The following is a 24,116-nucleotide window of genomic DNA, read 5'->3' as shown; positions in this document are numbered from 1 at the left end:
TTCCAACTCGAGATTCTCGTGAGTGCTAATAAGCTCTCTCTCTCTCTCACTCATCATCAGTGCCAAAATAGCGGTCTCCAAACTCGCCCATACCAGGAACAACTCTGAACTCGTCGTTTAAACCGATCTCTATCTCAGATGTCACAATCTTTATCCTAGGGAACCTTTTGCACACCACATTTACTCCTTGAGGTGCCTGAACACACACATTGTAACTCTGCTTAAGTTATGGAGGAGACAAGAAGACAAAAGTTGGTTTTGGGGGGTTCATGTTTTCAACTTACAGATATGAGATTGAGAAATATGATGTGGGATTCAGGTACTCCTTTACTTATCAGCAGCCTTATCGCTTGCACCGCCGAGTTTCCTGTCCCAAGGATTGGGTCCAGCAAAAGCACATGCCTTTCGGAAATGTCTGAGGGTAGCTTCTCGTATATAAGCTGCTGACCGTTGTCGCCTTCTCTGTGAATCAGAATCTTCCCAATCTTGATGCCTTTGCAGCATGCTCTCAAAGCATTCTCCATGCTCTCACCGCTGTTTCATATTTTGGTAAAAAGAGTTTTAATTATATATATATGGTCTCTCTTGACCATTATTTATTTGTTGCTACAGTAGTTTCTTTACCTTCTGATAACCGAGACACCACACAGCCTCTTACAGAAGTCTACACCCGAATACACAGATCCTAAACACCAAAAAAAAAAAACGATCAGTCTATAATTTGAGATTTCTTCTGCATAGAAATGTTTCATTAGCTTGCCTGTGGGAGTGACTACTTGCTTTTCTGTGAAGGGAAGATGCCCTAGGCCGTGCTCAACCACCTAGCAAGCAAGGTAACATTTATTATAAGGAACGTGGTAAAATAACACAACTCTAGTAGCTAGCTTTGCACCTACCAAACGAATCAATCTATCAGAGTAGAAGATGAAGTCATGCTTTGTTGTTTTGGAGTCTCTGATTAGAGTGTGCATCCCACGTATCTGCCACAAACTAAAGGAATCAGCCTTTTGTTTGTCAACTAAACAGATAATAAGGAAAGGGAGTAGCAAATAAGAACCTGAAAAGTTGATTGGATGACATAAAGATTAGGATATATTTTACAGAGATCATGTTGACCAAGCTTAGTGCGTATGTGTTGCACAATCAAATCAATAGCAACATGGTTATCACCACCACGTGGGATTATTATATCAGCGTATTTCTTTGTTGGGAGTATGAAATCCTCAAATGCTGGCTTCACAAACTTTGAGTACTGTTACACAAAGAAAAGAGTTCAAAAATAACATTGAACAAGGAGTTGTCTGTCTATATATGCATGCAGGAAAGCTCAAACATTGAAACCTGGTCAAGAACAGTGGCTATATCTCTGCCCTTCTCAACAGTGTCTCGTTTAATCCTTCTCGCTAAACGCACATCAGCATCTGCATTGATATCACCATTTCATGAGTTGTATATACACTTGCTGCATGTAATGCACAAGTCCAGCGTCTCATGTATATATGGGCTAGATCTGTTTAAGGTTTGGAAAAGACCTGCATCTACAAATATCTTCATGTTCATCAAATCTCGAACACGAGGGTCATGGAAAATGAGTATCCCTTCTAGAATTATAACATCAGAAGGATTCACCTGCGAATATAATCATCATAAACAGAGAGAGATATTAGTATATGCAATAACTCTTAGATAGGCAAAAATACTAGGAGAGCTAATAGCTTCATCATGAGTTCAATCTTCAGAAGAAAAAAAAGAAGGTCGTTACGTTACCCTTCTTGGTGGGAAGACGTTGTTCTTGTAACTTTTGAAGTCGTAGTTGGGGATATCTACTGCTTGCCCTTTTCTTAACTTCTCCATGGAACACAATAGTTGCTCAGTATCGAAAGCGTCTACAAGACAGGGAAACTAAATTCATTCTTACAAGCAAGCAAGCAGGTGATTCAAAAAGGATAAGCAACACAGAACAGGACTAAAGAACCCATTAGTTTTTTTTAAGAGAGTTGCTAACCAGGATGATCAAAATTGTAGTCATGAACTCTTGCAAGCTCCTCTTCATTTACATTATGGTAGAAAGAATCCTGCAAAATCAAGATTATAATTTATATTTATATGACTTGCAACCATTTGTGATCACTTATCAGAACTAAAAACCTGATGATATAAATCACCTGATTGACAACAACGGCTCTCTGATCATGAAGTTGCTGCATAATCATATCACAGACAGTTGTTTTCCCGGATGCTGCTCCTCCAGCAACTCCTGAAAAAAAAAAGACAAAAGAATCATACATCATCATATTAACATTTTTTCCGATCCTTAGTAACTATCTTCAAAGCAAGCTGTCTTCAGCATCTCTCACCGATTACAAAAGGATGCCCATGTTGTTCTCCTTCTTCAGCAGAGCCAGCCGTCTGGTCTGATCTAGCTGAATCTAGATGAAAGCCTGAGAAATGGACCTTTGTGGATGTTTCTATCGCATCAACAGCCAACTTTGACGCCATATATTCCCTACATCAAACCAAAATGTAACGTTTTAAAATGACATGAAAACGCCTGTAAGGAATTCAAAGCTACCACCCATATAGGAGTTGAGTAAACGAAGAACAAAAAAAAAGGGAAGCCTACTTTTTTTTGCTATCATCAGTCAAAATAAATTCCTCAAAGAAAACAAAAAAGAATCCAACTTTGTAGATTCCACAAGTGCCAATGCCGTGATTACTCATTAATTATCCCCTTTAAACGCACAACACAAAGCAAGCAACAACAAAAAAAAACAGACACTTGGAATGCGTTTTGCACGAATCATGATCGATCATGATTCGTCCTGTACATGTAACGCTGATCCTCCTAAACGGGAAAAACGTTAGTTTCCAGGGGAAAAAACGGAGAGATCAAACAGAGGGAAAAGGCAGAGAGATATGTGGATCACATCCATGCAGGAAAAAAAAAAACAGAACAAGAAGAAATGTTCAATGATTGAGATCATTATAAATCAAAAACGGTGAACTTTCACAAGAAGAACTCACGGAAAAGAATGGGATTAAATAAGCTTCCAGATCAATGATAAGCTTTAGGTACACAAAACCTTAGAATCCAGCCATAAATAGACAAGATAGATAGATAGGGAGGAGGGAGACACGAGCATTGCCTGTTAAACTCGATGATGCACGCACAGACAACAAGAAAAAAACTGAGTTTTATATCAATAGTAACGTATATATATTATATATGTGGTGTATGAGTGAGAGAGAGAGAGAGGAGAAGGAAAGATGCAGCGGCGGAGACGGATTAATTGCGAAAACCAGGAAGTGGTTTCTTGCTCTTTACGATACTACCCCTTCCCACTTGAACGCATTGTTTGGGCATTTCTTGTAAATTCCTGCGTCTTCTCGTCCCTACTAAAGTCGAACTAGTGTGATCGAGGATCCACGTCAGCTCCGACTCGGATGTGGGTCCTACTTTCAGAGGATGCAGCGACAGGCAGTGGTAGGGTGTGCTCGAATACAACGTCACTGTCTCTCGATAGAATAATAATGTACCTTGGGAGGTATATTTAGGTACCTTCAATGTTTTGGGTGCTCTTTTAAAATATTCTAAGAAATATGGGGTATTATTGTTATATATGAAAATTGGTGTTCGGAAGCGTAAGCCAATAAACGGCGACATTTTTGCTCTTTCACACATTAGCCATGTTTTCGTCATCTTCAATTAGGTCAATAATCGTATCCGGACTTCACCGGACTCCAACCCTGAAATCGCCGGTCAATCCTCCGACACTCTTCACCTCCTCCGTCCCTAGATTCTTCCACTCAAGCTCCACTGGTTTCAGCGACAGTAGAATCACGATGAGCAGCGTTGAGGACAAAACCGGATCGAACTCGGGGGCGATGATGGAGAATCGGGCGAGCAGGATGAGGGAGAAGCTGGAGAAGGAGCTCGAACCTGTGGAGCTGGTGATCGAGGACGTCTCGTACCAGCACGCCGGTCACGCGGGGATGAAAGGCAGAGGAACAGACGAAGAGACGCATTTCAATGTGAAGATCGTGTCGAAAGGATTCGAAGGGATGAATCTGGTGAAGAGGCACAGGCTCGTTTACGATCTGCTCAGAGAGGAGCTTGATAGTGGATTGCACGCGCTTTCCATCGTCTCCAAGACTCCCTCCGAGTCCACTCGCTAGCAATAAAAACATTTACTCTTTTTATGTTTCTTTCTCTTATGAGAGTTTGTGTTCAAAGACTCTTTTTTATTTTATTTATCATTGATGCTTAGTTTTTGTTGTCAATAAGTAAACTCTTATCGGATTTAACAGACTTGAGTTTTCACTATCAAAGAAAGGGCTCTGCTTTGGGTTTTGATTGTTTACTTTTTGAATTGGTAGGCGTTTGAACAAATAGCCACTTGCTTTTGAATCAGTTAGAGAGTTCATTTTTCTGGTATTCAAAGTTTCAATGTTCATGGCTTGATCAAAATGATATTAGCGGCTAATAATTAGCCTTCTTCATTCTTATTATATGGTTGTGTTGTGATAATAATTAACAGCTTCAATAGAGCTTCTTCTGAAATTCACAATGGGGAACTGTCAAAGAGTATTATTAACAGGGAAGAGATCTCCTCATCAGTACTACTTAAAGACTTCCCTAGCCATTAACCACTGTTTGAATGTTTCTAACCGCTTCAATGGAGTTTCTCAGGGAAGGAGGTATTACACGGATCAGCACTCCTCTCATAAAAGAAGCATGAGCATCCTCAAATTGTTGTAGAAATTGTTGCAATCTTGCTTTGTCTGAAGGAGATAAAAGCCTCTCTCCATTACAGCTCCTGCAAGAGAATAGTACTTTCTCGTTGGTGGTAAAAAGCACTGCCCTGGCCAGAAGGTTGGTGGTAGACTTAAGCTTATCCGACAGTCACTATTCCTTTTTGGCTTTTTCTGTGAAACAGTAACGGCACTAATATTATAATATTCACTTTCCAAAGTATCATCATCATCGTTCATCACTCCCAATGGCGACGATCACAGAGCTCTCGAGACTTATCAGAGATCATGGTGATGATGAAGAAGAAGTTTGGATCACACACTATTCATCCAACCATCAGATACTTCTAGTCGGCGAAGGAGATTTCTCATTCTCCTGCACCTTAGCTACTCGTTTCCGCTCTGCTTCCAATATATGCGCTTCCTCTCTCGACACATACGGTACCACTTCCTTTCTTTGTTTTGAGTTTTTTTTAGGGCTAACTACTATTTATCTACCTTATGAACTCTCTCAAAGGTTGTAGCTTTAACTTAGATCCCCCCCTCCCTCTGTTGTTATAATGTGTAACTAGATTTTAATTCGCGCTTTCAAAGCGCGGATTTATTTTCCGTGTTTTTTTTAAATTGACAAATATTTAGTAAATATCATATTTTCATATATTTGTTTTTTTATAAAAGATTTAAGTTTTTTATTTTTCTTTATCGTGTTTCATTTTAAATGAGTATAGGTATGAGCACAATATCCAGACCCGAAGAACCAACCCGAAAACCAGCGTTCCAAACCCGATCAGACTCGGGATAAATATTTGAAAGAGTTCTAAATTGTTATATCCGAAGAATCGGTCCTGAACCCGACCCGAACCGAGAACCGAATGAGTACCCGAGATATCTGAAATGTGAATATATATCTAAAAATATATGTCATAATTATATTTATAATTATTTTAATATTTTAAATTAATATTATAGGTTAACTATAGTAGTTATTTTCGATATTTTTGAGTATTTTTGGATAAAATATGATAGTTTGGATTAAAGTTTACCCAAAAACTGTATAGAATGGATATTTCTGGTCACTTTTGGTTACTTTTGAGTAATTTAGATACAAAAATTTGAACCGAACCAAATACTTTGGTTACTTTGAGTACAAATAACCGAACTTGTTTTAGATATTTTGGTTATTTGGTTATTTGGTTATTTTTCAGGTTCTCATGCATGAGAACAAAACCCACCCGATCCCGGAAAGACCCGACCCGAACCCGACCCAATATTTTATAATATTCGAATGGGGTTTAATTTCAAAACCCGAAAAACCCGATACCCGAAAGAACTGACCCGTACCCGAATGGGTACCCGAACATCCAGGTCTAATGAGTATTTATGTTTAGAAAATTAAACTTTATTTTAATGAATTAAGTTGGTATAACTTTATAAATTAATTTTATTATGTGGTTAATTATTTAAATAAAAATTATATACTTTTATTAAAGATTTATACTTTTCAATGAAAAAATTCAATTTTTTGTGAATGCTTAAATTATATTAAAAAAAAAAAAATTAAGTGATTAATTTTTGTTCACTACACAAAATATTAAGAATGATTGAAAAGAAATTATTTGAACTTGGAGAAAAAAATAAGAATTGGATCTGATTTCTTAATCGGCCCAAATGGCCCAAAAGATATATGATGTGGGCAGTGGGCTCGATAAAAAAAAGACCTAATATAGATGTATTATTAATATTACTTGATTGCCCTTAATGAAATATGAAATGTTAGCAAAGAAAATGATATTTTTTTAGTAAAAAGCACAATATGATCCTGATTTAATAGTATAGATCTGAAGCAGATGATGTGGTGAGAAAGTATAAGAAGGGAAGATCAAACCTTGATACTTTGAAGAGACTTGGAGCTTCCCTCTTACATGGAGTTGATGCAACCAAACTCCAACTACATCCTCATCTTAACTGCATAAAATTTGACCGTATCATCTTCAACTTCCCTCACGCTGGTTTCCACGGCAAAGAGACTGACTCCTCTCTTATAAAGTAAGTCCATGTTTGGGGGGCTTTGTTTCCATCACATGTTCATTGACTGTTTTCTTACTAGGAAGCATAGAGAACTGGTGTTTGGATTTCTCCATGGTGCAAGCCATATGGTCAGGGCTGATGGAGAAGTTCATGTCTCTCACAAGAACAAACCGCCTTTTTGCCACTGGAAGCTCGAGGAGCTCGCTAGCAAATGCTCTCTTGCGTTGACACAGTGCGTGGCGTTCGAGAAGAGCGAGTACCCTGGTTACGAGAACAAGAGAGGAGATGGGTCTAGATGTGATATGCCTTTCCTTTTGGGAGAGTGCACTACTTTCAAGTTCAGAGTCTCTCGCGTGGCTAAAGAGTTTTATGCTGAGAAGCTGAAAGGGAGAGAGATGAAAAAACGAGAATCAAAATGTCTCCAAGCACAACAAAAACAGTTACAAGGTGTTGGACAAAGACCAGCGCTTTCTTTTGGTCTCAGCTATCACCAAGACCATAACCTTAGGCAAGTGCACGATCTTTTGGTTCAATCAAGACAATTGAGAACATCTCCATTGGATCCTCGTGGTGGTTGCCGAGAACATAGATGTTCACATTTTGAAGATGCTATCGTTAGCTCAATTAGAGCTGCAGGTCAAAGACCAGAAATGTTTAACCATGACCGGTTACAAGAAAACTCAATGCAGCTGGACCACCCGCTCAGATACACTGAAAGAAGCTCTCATGACTTTCTTTTTCAACCTAGTCACCATCGTCAAGAAGAACGATGCTTCCTTGAATGCTCAAGCCGATTCGATGGAGTTCCGCTTGATATTTATATCAGGAGAATGCAAAGAACGTTAACAAAGACGACCTTTCCTCATCTGTACACTGAAGAATCACAAGAAAGACGCCGTCAAGAACCATTCTTCCAACGCTCTGACAGTTTAAATGGAGTTTCTCACGAAATTTATAACGGGGAAGGAGGTAGATCAATGTTAACAAGTGCCAGCTTTCCTGGAGAATCACAAGAAGGATGCTTGACTAGGCAAAGCAACCTCAACATCTACCACCCTCCACCGCTCTGGTAAATCATTCTTCTTTTGCGTATATTATATTATTGTGAAAACAAAAAGGTAAATCGAATGAAATTTTTTTCCAGGTGACGACTGAACTTCTTTGATGGAGGAGACAAACAAGGTGGCTGAAGCTTAGAGTCACTAAAAATCGCTTAAGAATTGTAGTTGGCTATAACTACTGACAAGTACAACTCAAAACCGCAATGATCTCAGTATGGAGATATTATATTTAACTAGGATCGACCCGCCCTACGGGCGGGATATAATTGATCTATGATCTATGTTAATATTTTTTGTATAATTTCTTGAGTTATGTGTGAAATATTAATCAAGTGTTAATATTAATTAGTAATACAACTTTAACTATATTATAAAATAAAAATGTTTTGCATAATGTTACAGTCTTTTTTTTGTTCAATTCATAATGTTACATTCTAAATCAAATTTAGTGGGGGTAGTGTCATTTTTAGTGTTCCATTTGAGATAAGATTACAAGAAATTACATTAAAAAAAAACAATTGTTCGTAATTGCACCATAGCTGTTTGTTACTTGGGGATATTAAGGGATTTTTTCCTAATAAATATTTAATAGAATTTCATGAATATACTCTCTGTTTTTAACGATATGAGTCTATTCACTGAGCTGCCTTGTATTTTAATCGTTCTAAACCTTAGCAAAAATGCATGTCACCACGAACTTGTGGCTTTGTTTCGTTGAAGTAGAGAATGTGAATGTTTTTGCAATAAAAAAAAAGTAGAGAATGTGGCAAGAGAACACTGTTGTAACTTGTAATACTCCTATAACAGTAATAGAAACCTGAAACCAAAAGGTAATGCACCAAACCAAGCTTTTGGGAAGACTCCAATTTCAACGAAATTAGTAATGTGTTTCATTTTCTTGGAAAGATACCCGAGGAGAAGGATATATGGTGGATCCAAGTTTAGACTTATTTCCAGCATAGATCCCAAACCAGAACCAGTTAATCCACCAACAGCATTAAAGACCAATTACCCTCGTAAGCATGTACAGTTGTCAGAAAGTTCTCACACTGTCAAGTCTAAGGTCCACAATCTCCATTCCAACTGCAACTATGTAACTTCTAATCCCCATTTGAAGAAGCAGTAAGAAGAAAGAGAGAAGGAAATTGTTTTCTCACCATTGACAAAATTGTTTCCGAAACTATTTAGGATGGAAAAGCTGCCAGTAAGTTTTGGTACAGACTTCATCAATAACAATGGGCTCGAGATCAACAAAGAGAGCTCCAAGAATATGGTTTCCGGCTCCAGTTTCGCTGACGAAAGTGCTGAGAGCGTAAATCGCCGAATCACTGCTAAGGAACCAAAAAAGCTACGATCAGGTTCTTGGCTTTACAAAAAGAAAAAGAAATTTGAATCCACAGATAAAAAAAGAGAAATTATGTACAGAAGTGAATCATACCAATGAGTTGCATTGTGTATTTTTCTTTTTCTTGAGAGCTTAGTTCAAAAAGATAAATTTTGCAGGGGAAAGTGTATTCTCACTGAGTGTAGATGGTGCAATGGAAGCTAGATGTTCCCACCTCAGCGTTCTTTCTACAAAAGTTTCTATAAATCTGAAAAATGCCACAAATAAGGTTTTAGCTCAGAAAAAGGCAGAGATTGGAAGAATAAGAATAGTTTGGTTCAAGGAATCACATATAACCAAATTACAAATCAATAGTTTGGTGTTGATGCTTGAGGCCACACAACCTAAAGCTCGTTTACACCTGAAAATCAACCAAATTTAATAAATTAAATATCTTTGTACCAGATCTGTTAGCTTTTACGACATCTATTAGTTTGTTCATAATCTCACAAACGAAATGTCTTTTCAATAATTAAAAGAACCTGCATTTTGGATCTGCCTCCTCCTCTCCTTATATCCAGACCAATAAGCATGCATCTTCTCGATGTGTTCCAGTAAGAGCATAACTGAAGAACAGAGCATAGTGGATCATGGAGGATGATATTGCTTTTTTATTGGCCATGGAGGTGAAGGACTTTTCTAGACTTGTTTGGAGGGAATAGTGAAGCGTTATATCAGAGTGATAGATATAGTGTGAAGGCAGGGAAATTGTATCGGCAAGTAGGTTCTGATTGTAAAAGCCATTAACATAAATTTGATGAAGCATAATTATTCAGACAGGCCGTTACACCAGAGATCCTGAGCGGCAGGAAATTTTGGGTTTCGCTAGTAGGAGGAAGATGATAGGACGTGGCTGCACAGGTTAATGGTTTCGAGAAATGTTTCGGCCAGTTAAAGGCTTTTTGCAAGTTGTAAATAACTCATCCGAACTAAATCCCATAACATAAAATATACGCGTAACTTTTAAAAGCCCAAATGATCTCCAGATTATGAATCGCTGCGTTTTATTAGGTTGACACGTGGCAAAATGACAGAAGGGGAATTAGTGACGTGGAATCCCATGTGGACACTCTAGGAGAGATTGAAACTCTTCTTTATATATAAAGATTTTTGTGTGTGATCTCAGTATCTATAAGTTGTTTTGGAGAATGTTGTAGTGGAAATGGTGTTGCGATTCTTGCAACGTGTTTAGTCTTAAAGAGATTTTTGCAGGCCCTTGTCTTTTGAAGGTACAACCTGTTTATCTCCTCCACACTAGCTAGGTGCTTGTATTGTCACTTATTTGTTTACTATATGGTAATGGTAGCCTGGTAGGTAAACTTACAAAAGAATGTTTATAGTTTCTTGGAAACTTAAACTCAAGCTTAGCCGACAAGGGGAGGCCATAAATTTCAGTTTCTTTGAATTAGTAATTAATTGAAAAAATGAAAGTTTGAAGCAAAATGCAACGAAATTAATAGTGATTGAAAAAAATAAAAATAAACAGAACTTGTAAATTTCAGGAAATCTGCTTATAGAATTACTACGAATACACATACAATTGATTGACAAGAACCTTCCAATAAGATACATGAACTTTTTATACTATTAAATGAATTTTTTTAATAAGATTTGTTTTATTATCTAATAAGGAAATATTTTAATGATATACTAGAATTCATATAATAATATTGAATGTTTTGTATGTAAATCAGGAATCTAGATATTTTATCATTCATTGCTTCAGACCATTGTTATTTGATATTATACTAGAGGACAAACACTCAATCCCATATCGATTCAAGCATTTTCACCTATCGCATTTGGTTTCTCTCCCTTACTCAAAACCCCATATCGGAATATCCTCTCCGGTGAGTTTTCCGGCAGTACGATGAGGGTAAGTGCCTTATTGTTTTCATTCTTATTGCTCTCTTCATTGAAACAACTTGCTTGTAAAAAAAAAGAACCATTTCTATCCATTCCTGAAAGAAAAAAAAATTATTAGTTAAATCCATATTGTTTTCAAATACCATATGTTTGTTTATTCAGCAAAGGATAGTTCTGAAGATGTACATGGGCGAGAGTGAGAAATCAATCAAGAAAGCTATGAAAATTGCATCTGGAGCATCTGGTAAAACATCTCTATTGGCTTCTTTTGCAAATAACTTGCAATCCAAGTTAGGTCACTTCACATGTGAAAATGTTTTAGTAACTTTGTTTGTTTACGCGCGTACAGGTGTGAGATCTGTCTCGATCCAGGGACAGAACGATCAGCTGGTTATAGTGGGAGAAGGGATTGATACGGCGGAGCTAACTCGTGAACTCCGGAAGAAAGTTTGTCACACGACCATTGTCACAGTTCAGGCCGCACCTCCGCCGTCGCCGTCGCCGCAGCAGCAGCAGAAGCAGCCATCGCAGCCGCATCTAATAGAATATCACAATGAGATGGCTCCGGCGAGAAGATGCATATGCGAGATACCGAATTCGGGGTACTGCGGATTTTGTAGATCTATGCGTGAAACACCATACCAGATGGTACCTTCGCAGTATCCACCTCCGGTGATGTACGGTGGTTACCGTGAAGATCCTGATAATTGCAGTATCATGTGATGTGAGAATCTTTCAACTCCGAGTGTTTTTTATCTGAGTTCTACCTTTTTTTTTAAAGAACAAGTTGAAAATTTTAAATCATGATGCTGTAATGAAAAAAAAACAGTGTAATGTTTGATGATCGAATTATACTAAACAAACTTTAGAAAAACAAACAAATTCAAATTGCGTATTCAAAAGCTCGTGTTCATCTTAAATATAGACTACGATTTCATTTACGTAAAGTAATACTTGCGTCTTTAAAGCAAATGTATAATGGATTTACATTTTAAGTTCTTTCCTAACGAATTACATTGTGCCTATTGTACATTGTTCATAACGTGGTGAAGTCAAGTCCACTATTTATTGTTTTATTGAAGGACTTTGCTTTGGTGAATGGCTAAAGAAATCTATCGATTTAATCCGCCTCAAGCGCGGGAAGCGTGATCGTGTCAATTATCAATTGTCTATTTCCCTTTTTTGGACAACTTACTTTAACAGATCGATTCTCAGTCTAAGAAACTTTAAGGAAACTACACAAATGAATAAACTGAATTGATTAAAGGAGTATATTGCATTAGGTGCTAATACACATGTAAGAGACCAAAAATAACTTGCGAAATACAATATTAATCGTTTTTCAAAAAGAAAAAGAAATACAATATTAATCTGAGACACTGATATCAATCTCGTTAAGAAATGGCATCTCAGTCCTTAGGCCCGTTAGCGTGAATAGGCTCATTATCAAATTGGACCAAACTATAGTCATTTGTTTTCTGTTTTGCAGTTGCATCTTTCCCGCCAGATTTTGAAGGCAATTTAGTTTTCCATTTCATTATAAACACAATTATTACTAAAAATATAATTCTTCAACAACAACAAAAGAAAACAATAAACAAAATGTGACTTTAATCATCGTTTTGGAGGTTTCATTTTTTCAAATATAAATCTCTTTTTCATCATCTACAATTTTTATTTCAAATCTAATAATCAAAGATGAAACAATTCACGAGACTTTTCTTCACTTGCATTTTTATTTTCTCCTCTATCGCTGAAAGTGCTGATTCCACTCTCATTACCGAGCTGTGCAAACACTGTGACGATCCAAAATTATGTCTCTCCAGCATACAAGACCGTCCCGAATCCGGCGAATTCGCAGCCACCACAAACCAGATAGAGATCATAGCTATCTCTGCTGTCTCAGCTAATGCCTCCTCCACTTCCACCTACATCAAGGAAATGCTTAGGCGTGAGGATCTGGAGCCGGCATTGGAGGATACTCTTGAAGATTGTCAAAAGAATTACCAAGATGCTGTGGAACAGCTCGACGACTCGATATCCGCCATGCTCGCTAACGCACATGCCGACGTCGATGTATGGATGCACGCGGCAATCAGTGCCATTGAATCATGTAGTAATGATTTGGAATCACGCGCAGGGAACGATGTAGAACTTTCTCAGAGAAACAAAAATTTTCTCAAACCATGCAAAAACGCTTTGGTGATTAACAAAATATTAACCTGAGATTTAACTCCCAACATTTGAATATTATTGTATAATACTTTCTTGCTCGTTTTGTCAATATTTTGTTGTATTGGTTAATATGAAATTCATCGTATGAAATAAAACCATAAAAGGATATTCTCTCTACAGTTTCATGATTAAATACAGTGTTAATTTTCAACTGTGAAATACATTTTTGGACATGTTACAAACTTACAATATCAAAATCCAACCCAATGAACACAATCCATTGGGCCCAGATTCTGAAAAATATAATTGGGTTCACAATGTTGGTTTATACGGTTCTCAAAATAAACCAAACAGTTTCCATTTGGATTGTTTTAATTAGGGGTTGCCATCTAGCGGATATCCGAAATTTAAGGTTATCTGTAATCCGCTTCGTCTTGTGTGGATAATTGATTTTTTAATTCAATTTGATCAGTATATATTATGAATATCTAAAAATTAATATATTTTATCGAATATCCCGATTCGATCCGAACCATTTTTCGAAAATATTAAAAAAGGAAAATTTTAATAGAAAATAATAATATTTTATTTAAATTATTTAAAAACTGCATACTTTTACATGTATAGAGATATAAATACTTTTAGTGGATTAAAATACGAAAAACTTATATAGAGATATAAAATTATATATATTTTTTATATATACATGTATATATGTATATTACGGATTATATTGGATATCCGTTTTTAAACATATGAGTATTCGTGATTTTCTCCATGTTTGACGGATATTGAATTTTAGTATCGTAAAATTACATAATCCAGATTTTTGGATCGAATCAAAACGAATAACGAATCGAGATCAAATTTTACGGATATTTTGTCCACCCCTAGTTTTAACCATATTTATTAATATTTTTCAAATACATATATTCAGTTTCTGTCTATGTATTTGGTTTAGTTAGGATGAAACTGAATCAATCCGTTTTATTTAGATGAAATCCTCCTGCCTTGAATATTAAAAAATGTATTCAAAGTCATTATGATTAGGCGATGTAGAAAAATGCGTAAAAGCAAAGCAATGGTGGGTAGTTGAGATCCAGTAAATAATGAAATCAATGTGGAGATCTACTCGACCCATCATGCAATTTTTCTAGTCAAATTGTTACACCAAACTCCAACTCATGTTGATCTTACCCTATTCATAACGTAACGAATGTAATTAGTATTTTATTTATATATATCAACTCAATATTCCTGTCTCTAAAAGAAAAAAAAACTAAGGTGAACTAGAATCATCAGTCAAGGTTGGGATATAATAATCAAGACTCATGATTAAGTCTGATATTTTTCTGACATGTACGGTCATGATCAATTTGAACATATGATTTCTAGAGTTTGCTTGTGAGATGGGGTGATGTACAGATTCTAGATTCAACGTCTCAGAAAATGACAAAACGCAGATACCTTTCTTTTCCACTTGGACCATTTATTTATTCACACTTGTCATAAGGTTTAGTTATATCTTTTCCAAATACTTTTGTTTTCTTTGCTATTCAACACTCAAAAAGTAATCCACATTGTTATAAGTTTATTTTATATTTGAATGTTATAATATATACATAGATGTGAAGTAATTCAAATAATATGCACATCAAAGATGAGATCATAAGAGAAAACTTGCACTCTAGACTCTAGTAATGGAATTCAAGATTCCACTAAGACCCCACCATTTTGTTGCCTTTCCTCTTAACAATGATAGAATCTTACTCTCTTTTATAAATATCTATCAATAATACTATATTTTTATCAATCAACTTGATTATACTAATCATACTCTGGTATTCAAGAATATGCAATTAGAGACGTTCTTCTACTTTATTTTCTTTTTCAAAACATCTAAACATGATTAACTAATGGTTAATGGTTTAGATAAGAACCTGAATTTTACTGAGCCCATAATCATGTTTTGTGATGGCCGTGGACAATACTAATATAATAATATTGATATGCATATTTGATATCACCATTATTCTGAATATGTGAAATGTATGGGAAAAATCAAGTTGAAGGATCCGACGAAGTTGTAACTTGCGAAGGAATGGGCAAAAGGAACCAAGTTGACAGAAAATGCACGCAAACCTATGTAATTGCTGAAAAGAACCCTTTACATTAATCTAATATATAATCTTAATTTATCACTTATGCATAACTATATATCTGTAAACTAATTGTAAAGTAGATTTGCCTACCTTGGAAGCACACAAATATTACAATTGCTTCCATCGCACTCCATTGTTATCCTCACAGTCTATTGGATTAGTTTTGTATACACATTGATACTTTAATCATGATCTTCCTATGTAGACTATAGTAAACAATCACTATCAGGCCATTATTCTACACAAAAAAAATTACTATGCATAACATGAGATCAATTTATAATCCTTAAAGGATAAAACATAAACCATAAACCATATCCAAGCCAATAAATCTTGAATTGTCAATAAACCTAAAGTCTAAAAATTAGTTGGAAGAGAGGACTTAAAGACAGTCCAATAAAAGAGACACACGCCCCATAAGACTGGGGCCAGTGTGAGAAATAAAGCCAAGTGTAAGGAACACAAAGAACCAAACACACTTTACTCTTTCCCCATGTCTCTCTCTTTCAAATGACGTAAAAGCAAAGCACAGACTTTGCTTCCCCAGAAGAATTACCAATCCAAGAAACGCTAATGATTCCTCCAATCCATTAAACAATTCATCTCCCTGAACCCCCTTCTCTCCTTGATTCTCTCTGCACCTGCTTATACATATTACTATTTTATATGGTAAGAAGAAGAAGAGGAGAAGAAGAAAAACAGAGCAAACCTGGGAAAGTCAGGGGAGAATCTGCTGGAGGGTTTGTTGGATTGCATCCATGAAATCTCTGCAGCTCTGGCTTTCTCTAGGATGACTGATTCAGCTTACAGAGTAGACACCACCTCCAGGCTCGCCCAATGGCGTATCCTCAACCTCTCTTCCTCCACTTACCGCAAGTCCGATCCTTTCAAGATGGGTCTTTGGAACTGGTACTCTCTCTCTCCTTTCTTTTCATTTCACCTGACCAATAAATGATCCGACATGATGATGATCATGAATGAAAAAAAAGAAAGTGGACACACCTTTTTGTAGTAGTTGATGATAATAATCAAATTGATTTTGACACTAATGGTGGGTTATTATTGATTTGAAGGCATTTGTCTGTAGAGAAAAGCAAGATGCTATTAAATGTTAAGTTGTATCCAGAAGTATCCAACCTCTCCAGAGAAAACCCACCTGTTGCTTCCTTTGTTCTTCGTGTTGTCTCTTCTTCTGGTGAGAGGAAAGCTTTTTCTCATCCAGGTAAGAGACAAGAACATCTTGCTTTGTTTCTGTTACAATCACAAAATAATCAGAATTAAAAAAAAGTACTGTTTACTCGAATGCAGAAGTAATAGATAAGAAGATCAAGACTAACGAAGATTTCCTCTGGACCATTGAAGTTCCCTTAACTGGAAAAATCATCATCGACGTCGAGTTTCTTGACCTCAAAGTTCTGTCTCAAGATGTAAGTTTGTGTCTCTCATCACTTTTTTACTTACAAATTTGACAGAACCTTTGTTTCTTTCTTCTTCTTGAAATTGATATTTCACCTGATGACTTGGCAGAGTGGAGAGTTCTACTCGATTTGGGCAGACGGTTCAACGCAGAACCAATCAGAAGTTACAGCGGTTACATCCCTTGGACGTATGTTGACAGAAAGCATCTACACAGACGTAACGATCAATGCCTCTGGTGGAAGCATCGGAGCACACCGAGCTGTCCTCGCAGCCCGTTCACCTGTTTTCCGCAGCATGTTTCTACATGACCTGAAAGAGAAAGAACTGTCAGCCATAAACATACCGGACATGCCTCTCGATGCTTGCCGAGCGTTCCTCGGTTACATCTACGGAAACATCCAGAGCGAAGACTTTCTAACGCACAGGTTGGCGCTTCTCCAAGCAGCTGATAAGTATGACATTGCTGATCTGAAAGACGCGTGCCACCTGAGTCTTGTGGAGGATATAGACGCGAAGAATGTGCTCGAGAGGCTGCAGAACGCTTATCTCTACCAGTTGCCTGAACTGAAGGCAAGCTGCATGAGGTATCTTGTGAAGTTTGGGAAGATATTTGAGATCCGGGAGGAGTTCAACATATTCATGCAGTGCGCAGACAGAGATTTGATATCTGAAGTCTTCCACGAAGTCCTCAGTACATGGAAAGGGTTTTAGAATGTGGTATTTGTTATTACAAGAACATTTATTTATGGACTCTGTTTGCTTTTTGGGTGCAGAAGGATTTGTTGGTCTTTTATGTACAGATTACAAAGTACAGTATGCGATTGGATTGTTGTTGGTGGGGGTTTTTACTCAAAACCTCCAACAAATATTTGTCCTTGCAAAAGGGTTAAAAAACAGCAGCAATGTAAATTCATGATTTGATTGAATGAAAACTTCAAGTTTGAATCGTTGACGTTATAAAAACTATATTACTTCGTTTTTTTATCAGATTTGAAATCATGTTGCAGCTTTGATTCTGAGTAGGAATTGTAGGAGATATGAGGCAAAGAGATACTATTAATGAAAGGCTTATTCTAAACTTAGGCCAAGTTATAGAGCTAATAAGAAAATCCTTGACCTACTATCTGTTATCAGTTTTATGCCCTTTTTTGAAATAATGTTGCAGCAATTACTACAAGTTGGTTCATGATTCTGAGTAGCAAGTGCAGGTCAGGGGATATGATGCAAAGAGATACTACTAGTGTAGTATTTGATGAAGGGCTTATTCTAAAAATAGGCCAAGCTAAAGCAAATCTCTCATATATATATATATGGTAGGAACATTTCATCACAGGAGCAAATCTACAGGAATTAATCCTCCGTTAAATTTCACAGAACCAAGCAAATTCATGGAGTTTATCTGTCAATCAAGTCCTATATAAGTGATCCTAGATGTAGTAGTAGTAGTCGGCAAAATCAGAGACATATCAAAGAGTAAACAAAAAAAACTTCCTCCTATGAGATGTCAAAAATTTAACATTATATGCGTAGATTAACAGTAGTTTCAGAGGGGGTCTTCAAAATTAAAATTCAAATGGATGAAGAAAGAAAGAAAGCACGTGAGAATCAGACCAAGAAAATAATCGACACGCAAAACGAGTTCGAGCAGCAAAGACTTACATTATTGATAACTATCACCAGAATCGGCCTTCTTCCTCTTCCAATTCGAATCTGTGAGGGAATCTCCCTTGTTCGTTCCATAAAAGATGCGGCCAAAGAATAAAATAATCGACACGCAAAACAGTTCAAGTATTCCATAGAAGGCTTTAACCAAAATTTTCGAAATTTCATAACGTCATTCGCTACTAATGGGCCTCTTGGCTCAATAACAAGATTCATGGGCTTAGTTTTTTTATATAATATTCAAACTTGGCGACTTCATATAGTTGTTTATCTCTGATTTGTTTCTTATGTGAACAGAGTCGTTACATTCCTTCTTTTGCTGTTTGCTTATGTCTGATTTGTTTTATATAGGTTTTGTTGAAGTTTAACAAGTCGATATGCCAGAGGCTACTGAGTCTTCAACTGAACCTAAGGCTTAATCAAGCCCATTAAAGACAGACTCATGAGATGTCTGATGGCAAGGTTCAGTTCAGAGGAAAAATATCCGTCCCACCTTACCGCTAATCTGGTTAGATATGGTTTTGATATGAAAATTTTGCATTAAGAAACCATATTATCATATAAAACTTTGTTGTACTTATTTCCGCTTTTTAATTTCTGTTGTTTATTTTCTTTCTTCATCTCTTTCCCCTTTGTAATAAGTTGTTCAACAACATCAGTGTATCTCTTTTCAGTACTTGTGCTCTCTAATTCCCAAAGCTTCATTTCACTTCTCAGCATGATTGGCGTTGAGTTTCGAGGACTGCTCAGCGACATTATGTGTTGTTTATGTGTTATTGTTGCTCCTATCCTATGGTGTTATATCTCATTGCTCTGTTTTGCTATGGTAGCAGCAGATGTTTTAGCCAGTTTGGCTTTGTTATTGCCTAATGTAAACAATCTCTCCAGCTATGGAGGCTAATGATTTATAAAATTGTTGTTTGATCAAAAAAAAAAAATTCTGTTGTTTATTTTCTTTCTTCCTCTGTTTCCCCTTTGTAATAAGTTGTTCAACAACATCAGTGTATCTCTTTTCAGAAAATGGTAAGCGTAACATTTTACCAAAAAAACAGTTAGTTGTACTTGTCATCAATCTACAACAACAATATTATTGTTAAAAGTTCTCTAAGAAAATATTGTATTCATCTTGCATGCTGCAGCACAATACACTAGTGAAAGTACTAGTCTCAGAGAGAATCAATACATAAACATTTGTACCCTTTTAACACTAGACTCTGCCCTTTTTATATTTAAAAAGAAGAAACACAGTTCACTGGACTGTTAACAATTCTGTGTACTCTTTAACCTTTAGTGTCAAAAAGTACAAGTGTTTATAGCTTCCTATAGATGATGTCATGAAACTAAGAATTCGTATCAGGAATGAACTTTGTGTATGTATATAGCAGCTTGTAGATAGCTTTAAAAAAAGTTCACTTATAGATTCTAGCTTTTAGGTTTCTTCATTTGCAAGTAATACACCAAATTCCTTATCACCTGCCTCATCTAGTAGTCACATGTCTCCTTCCTCATTCCTGAATCCTTTATTTTCATTACATCATCTCTAGGAAGCACATAGAAAAGTTCCCTGTGCTCTACATACATATCTATAGAGGAGTTTATGATCTCACAAACAGACTGTTGCAAAGAAAGATAATCTTTATTAGGCATGTCTTGTCTTATATTATGCAAATCAATCTTTTAACATATCATATAATATAAAACCAACATTTGAACTGTCCTTTTAATTATGAATCAGAGGTAGAAAAAACTCTCATATATTCATCAAGGACATGAGAGTTTTTTTTTTTTTTTTTTTGCTAAAATTTGGGGCAAAGGATATGAGAGTTTCACTGTGATCGATCAACATCACTTCAACGGTTGATTTGTCTTTACTAAACCAGTGGTCCGGTACACCTTTGATATCGATCTTTCTCATATGGTTGCTTTGCAGATCATAACAGAGAATTTGAAAGGGAGAAACCAAATCTGTCGGTATCAAGAAAACCTTGCCACTTCGACTTGTACCTCTGACAACGAATTCAACGTTTGTGACAAAATCTAGCTGACAAGGCTTCAAGACCAGTCTCTTACTCGACCATTTTTTGTTTGCGGCATCTTCCAATGCCCATAAATCAAGCATACCCTTGTCTCTAAGATTGGTCTGGTCAACAACAGTTGCTTTGCCACTATACTCTACAAGACACACATTCTTCATCTTTGGAGGAGGAGGCAGGTCCTCCGCAAGAGGTACTTGGATCATCTTGAACTTATGGGATCTAATACGGAAACTCACAAGCATACACTCATCAGCAGCAGTCCAACCCAAGTAATATATAACCCCGTCGATACACACGCCTCCTCTGGCCGCAGTATGAGGAATAAAGTCCCGAGGAGGAAGTGGATTCGCCTTTCCCCAGGAACCTTCTCCTCGTCTTCCAGGTTTGAGGACAAAGACCCGATGACGGGACCTTACCTCTTGCGTATCGGTCAAAAGGACACCAACTGCTTTTTACCGATTTGTAACAGGGTCGTGTCCGAAATAGTAGGAGATGGTGCCAATGGTACTGGATTTGAAGGCAGGAGGTAAAGTGACAAGCTGTCTGATGGCAGGGTTAAAGATAAGCGGCGTTTTCCATAGGTTGTCGTAGCACATGATCAAGCCGCGTAGATTTTGGCAGATGTAGCCGCCTCTCATCCGTGGGATGGTGAGGTCAACTACAAAGGAAGAAGAAGAGGGAGTATCACTGTTAGCGTCTGGAACCAATGATAGCGTTACAGAGCTATGTTGGTCATTGACATCCTGCAAACACATGAAAAGATGAGGGCATTGTCGGGTTGGGACAGTGAGGAAACTGTCTCATGGTGAACTGATGAGGGATGACCAAAGCTTTGAGACGCACTTGAACCTCATCAGTGATTTAGCAGGCAGTCTCGTAAGGATCTCCTCCGTGACCACATGCATAGGAATAGGCATCTCTGACAAAAGCTTTGAGAAACTCATCAATGGTTTAGCAGGTAGTCTCGTAAGGACCTCCTCCGTCACCACATGCATAGGGATATGCATCTCCATCTCTGGTGAAAGTGCAAGTGGATACCAATGAAATGACTCTTGAATCTTTCTCAATAGAAATTTCCTTTATTTAAGAATCCTTTAGACAATCTATCTAGATCTGTCTAATTCGATTTACTCAACGTCACAGATCGACTTGAGACGAACCAATTCTTAAACTACCCAAGCTCTAAAGGCTGACAAACTTCACCTTTAAGCTATACTCAGATCGCAGTCAAGAACACACTCTTGCTCGTCTATCTTAATTCCCAAAAGTGTAACATAGACCCCCTGCTAGTTACATTCTTATATACTCTGTTACACAAGATCTTCTTGTTCCTAGTATCTTGTTAATGTGATCTTCGTGACTGCTTTGTGCCAAAGCATCACTCATCCAATCAGCGGTAGCCACCTCATCGTTCAGTAACAACTCGAACCGGTATGTGGCACATCAAACCGTCTGGGTAAACCATCCTCTGTTTTTCATTGAACCAGCTCTAATTCCAGAGCTAACATTCTCCCCCTTTTTATCTGAATGTAGCAACCTCTGCAACCTGCAATCACAAACCAAGCAAACATAGACTAATGTTCAAAGTACCAGGTTAGTGTACACAAAACCAGTGACCTTAGAATCCTTCGAAGCATAAAACCATGATACTTCCATAGATGGTCTGATTATTACATCCGAAGAAACACAAAAGCCATCAAAGATGAAAATGAGGCTAGTTCGACATCCTAAGAACACAGAAACACAGCAGCGGAAACATAACAACAACTTGAAAAGCTAGCTACGCTTGTTTCAACTTCAGGCACCACGGGTACTAGTACCATCTCCTTCATATTCTCCCCCTGCAGAGATGCACAAGCAGATAAAAACATTAGTGTCAAGTACACAAGTTCAAGAAAGAAAAACGTTACTCCCCTAGAAGATCCTTACTCCTCAGACGCATGCGAAGGGCCTTGAGATCTGTAATGAGCTCCTCGATGTCTTCCTCGAGATTTGGAGCACGAGAGACACTTCCTGAACCTAATCCGGCTTTGATGTCCTTGACGACATGTTTCTGAAACCCCGTCTCATCTACATCCTGTTTGTCAGGTGGTATGTTACGCTGGTACAGTAGAACTTGCTGGATGAGGTTTGGAAAGATGATCCGACGCTTCTTGTCAGCCTCAGTGTTATCAGCCATCGACACGACTTGGTCATAGACCAGCTTCCCAATGTCAAACCCGCGACTGACATACATCATGTAGAGAAAGCGCAGACGCTCAGAGTTCATAGCAGTGTAGCTTGTGGTTGGGATCCAGTTAGAGCACACCGGTTTGTACAGGACCTGATTCGTGGCAGTTAACCACTTCGAGCTCATGTCTTCTCTGCGCTTGACGCGTCCCTGAGTGAGAAACACACACACACGATCAATATTTTCTTCACGCCAGCTCGGGTCCTCTTCAAACCCAGGAATGCAAAACATGGCATTGAGCAAACTTGGAGAAAAGACCACCATGGACCCTCGAACATATACTGCTACCCCATCATCTCGCGGCTCAGCATCAGGCAGGTTTGCTATGAACTCCCGAACTACTGTGGGCTGAAAAGCCATACTGTCAAAGACCGTGTAGATGAGTCCTGCTTCAGCAACTACAAGACGCACATTGGCTAGGTTTTCATCTGTGACATCCAAACTCTGTTGAGGAAGGAATTTTCGGAGTAACAGAGCCTCGAATCGCTGAGCAGCTGCAGTAGTGATGAATCGTGCAGAGATCGGACGTATCGAAGACTGGATGAGAGCAGGGGTTTCTTGAGCTCTAGCTAGGAAGGTAGCTCGACTGGCTTCGTACCTTTCATTGAGTGGAATCAACTCAATCTCTTCAAAAGTCTCTTGAGCTACCTCAGCTGGATCTTGATCCTCTTCCTGATCGATTATCTCCGTTTCGGTTTCAGATGGTTCAGAGACTTGATCAGATTCGTTACCTTCAGAGAGAGACTCAATCTCCGGCACTGTTGCTTGAGAGCGAGATCTTGATTGAGAATTGCGACGGGGACGCTTTCGAGAGTTCTTGCGAGAGACGCGGCTGTGGCTAGGCGGCGTTGACACTGGCGGAGACGACGAGTTGACACTGTCATCACGCGGAGGATTGAGACGGAGGCTTCGTCGGTTTTGCATGGTGGCGTTGTGAGGAGAAGAGAGTGACTTCGATGATGTCAAAGTGTGGCATAAAGAATGAAACCCTACATCACTTGACAAACATATTAAGAAGCCCAATAGTGCTAGCCCATTAGTTCTCAAGGGAAAACATCAACTATACTCATTAGTTCACAATGAAATCGAGAAGCCCAAGACCTGTTTCAAATAATTAGAACCCAAACACTCATAAGCAGGACACATTCGTTTTAAAGAATAAGAGTGGGAAAACTTGTACTTTCAAGAACTTGTCTCCAACCAAGAGTTACTTTGTCTGTGATTTCAGCAGAGATATATGAATATTTACAGAGGTATGACCAAGGAGAGTAGGTATGACTAGCCTAGGAAGATTAAGTCAAAGTCTCATCACAAATTAACGAATGAAAATCAATGTATCAA

At 37.7% G+C, this 24,116-nt stretch overlaps 7 protein-coding genes, 1 long non-coding RNA gene and 1 pseudogene across 13 annotated transcripts; 5 read left to right on the top strand and 4 right to left on the bottom strand.

The window, feature by feature from the left end:
* Window positions 1–3,441, bottom strand: LOC130494270 (uridine kinase-like protein 3). 3 transcript variants are annotated; one of them, XM_056998463.1, is made up of 13 exons: window positions 3,084–3,441; window positions 2,358–2,506; window positions 2,166–2,257; window positions 2,006–2,075; window positions 1,768–1,886; window positions 1,533–1,629; window positions 1,342–1,421; window positions 1,058–1,252; window positions 897–980; window positions 761–821; window positions 625–685; window positions 285–534; window positions 1–196 (listed from the first exon to the last, which is right to left on the bottom strand). In XM_056998463.1, exons 2-13 carry the CDS (start codon window positions 2,497–2,499, stop codon window positions 47–49), a joined length of 1,401 nt encoding a protein of 466 aa, XP_056854443.1. In that variant the 5' UTR covers window positions 2,500–2,506; window positions 3,084–3,441; the 3' UTR covers window positions 1–46. The 3 variants fall into 3 exon arrangements, with proteins under 3 accessions (XP_056854443.1, XP_056854442.1, XP_056854441.1); XM_056998462.1 differs by having other exon boundaries at window positions 3,025–3,440; XM_056998461.1 differs by having other exon boundaries at window positions 3,147–3,431.
* A 225-nt stretch (window positions 3,442–3,666) lies between these two features.
* LOC130503897 (protein BOLA1, chloroplastic-like) lies at window positions 3,667–4,267 on the top strand. The gene has a single exon (XM_056998465.1). It carries the CDS (start codon window positions 3,688–3,690, stop codon window positions 4,174–4,176), a length of 489 nt encoding a protein of 162 aa, XP_056854445.1. The 5' UTR covers window positions 3,667–3,687; the 3' UTR covers window positions 4,177–4,267.
* Window positions 4,268–4,484: 217 nt separating this feature from the next.
* On the top strand, window positions 4,485–8,198 carry LOC108822295 (heavy metal-associated isoprenylated plant protein 41-like). Of its 2 annotated transcripts, XM_018595336.2 has the most exons (5): window positions 4,485–4,873; window positions 4,974–5,193; window positions 6,600–6,798; window positions 6,860–7,849; window positions 7,925–8,198. In XM_018595336.2, the coding sequence occupies exons 2-5, from the start codon at window positions 5,001–5,003 to the stop codon at window positions 7,926–7,928; spliced, it is 1,386 nt and encodes a 461-aa protein (XP_018450838.1). In that variant the 5' UTR covers window positions 4,485–4,873; window positions 4,974–5,000; the 3' UTR covers window positions 7,929–8,198. The 2 variants fall into 2 exon arrangements, with proteins under 2 accessions (XP_018450838.1, XP_056854444.1); XM_056998464.1 differs by lacking the exons at window positions 6,860–7,849; window positions 7,925–8,198 and having other exon boundaries at window positions 6,600–6,802.
* Window positions 8,199–11,244: 3,046 nt separating this feature from the next.
* Window positions 11,245–11,948, top strand: LOC108820471 (heavy metal-associated isoprenylated plant protein 41-like). The gene is made up of 2 exons (XM_056998466.1): window positions 11,245–11,335; window positions 11,441–11,948. The coding sequence occupies exons 1-2, from the start codon at window positions 11,272–11,274 to the stop codon at window positions 11,812–11,814; spliced, it is 438 nt and encodes a 145-aa protein (XP_056854446.1). The 5' UTR covers window positions 11,245–11,271; the 3' UTR covers window positions 11,815–11,948.
* An 841-nt stretch (window positions 11,949–12,789) lies between these two features.
* Window positions 12,790–13,317, top strand: LOC108821808 (pectinesterase inhibitor-like). Its single transcript, XM_018594804.1, has one exon. The coding sequence runs from the start codon at window positions 12,790–12,792 to the stop codon at window positions 13,315–13,317; it is 528 nt and encodes a 175-aa protein (XP_018450306.1).
* A 2,334-nt stretch (window positions 13,318–15,651) lies between these two features.
* Window positions 15,652–18,633, bottom strand: LOC130503898 (uncharacterized). Of its 3 annotated transcripts, XR_008941063.1 has the most exons (7): window positions 18,507–18,632; window positions 16,941–17,156; window positions 16,766–16,843; window positions 16,585–16,679; window positions 16,431–16,509; window positions 16,138–16,368; window positions 15,652–16,069 (listed from the first exon to the last, which is right to left on the bottom strand). It is a non-coding gene; the product is annotated as an uncharacterized LOC130503898 (long non-coding RNA). The 3 variants fall into 3 exon arrangements; XR_008941061.1 differs by having other exon boundaries at window positions 15,652–16,368; window positions 18,507–18,633; XR_008941062.1 differs by lacking the exon at window positions 16,431–16,509 and having other exon boundaries at window positions 15,652–16,368; window positions 18,507–18,633.
* On the top strand, window positions 16,204–17,800 carry LOC108822296 (BTB/POZ domain-containing protein At1g55760). Its single transcript, XM_056998467.1, has 4 exons — window positions 16,204–16,337; window positions 16,502–16,650; window positions 16,737–16,855; window positions 16,956–17,800. The coding sequence occupies exons 1-4, from the start codon at window positions 16,219–16,221 to the stop codon at window positions 17,556–17,558; spliced, it is 990 nt and encodes a 329-aa protein (XP_056854447.1). The 5' UTR covers window positions 16,204–16,218; the 3' UTR covers window positions 17,559–17,800.
* Window positions 18,634–19,991: 1,358 nt separating the features above from the next.
* LOC130503896 (F-box protein At2g40925-like) lies at window positions 19,992–21,558 on the bottom strand (annotated as a pseudogene).
* A 506-nt stretch (window positions 21,559–22,064) lies between these two features.
* Window positions 22,065–23,699, bottom strand: LOC108820469 (uncharacterized). The gene is made up of 4 exons (XM_018593407.1): window positions 22,475–23,699; window positions 22,366–22,386; window positions 22,136–22,272; window positions 22,065–22,091 (listed from the first exon to the last, which is right to left on the bottom strand). Exons 1-4 carry the CDS (start codon window positions 23,697–23,699, stop codon window positions 22,065–22,067), a joined length of 1,410 nt encoding a protein of 469 aa, XP_018448909.1.
* Between the last annotated feature and the right edge of the window lie 417 nt (window positions 23,700–24,116).

Source organism: Raphanus sativus, unplaced genomic scaffold (assembly GCF_000801105.2).
Source record: "Raphanus sativus cultivar WK10039 unplaced genomic scaffold, ASM80110v3 Scaffold1212, whole genome shotgun sequence".
Taxonomy (NCBI): Eukaryota; Viridiplantae; Streptophyta; class Magnoliopsida; order Brassicales; family Brassicaceae; genus Raphanus; species Raphanus sativus.
Note: the sequence above shows the minus strand (reverse complement) of the source record. Positions and strands in the feature narration are given on the sequence as shown.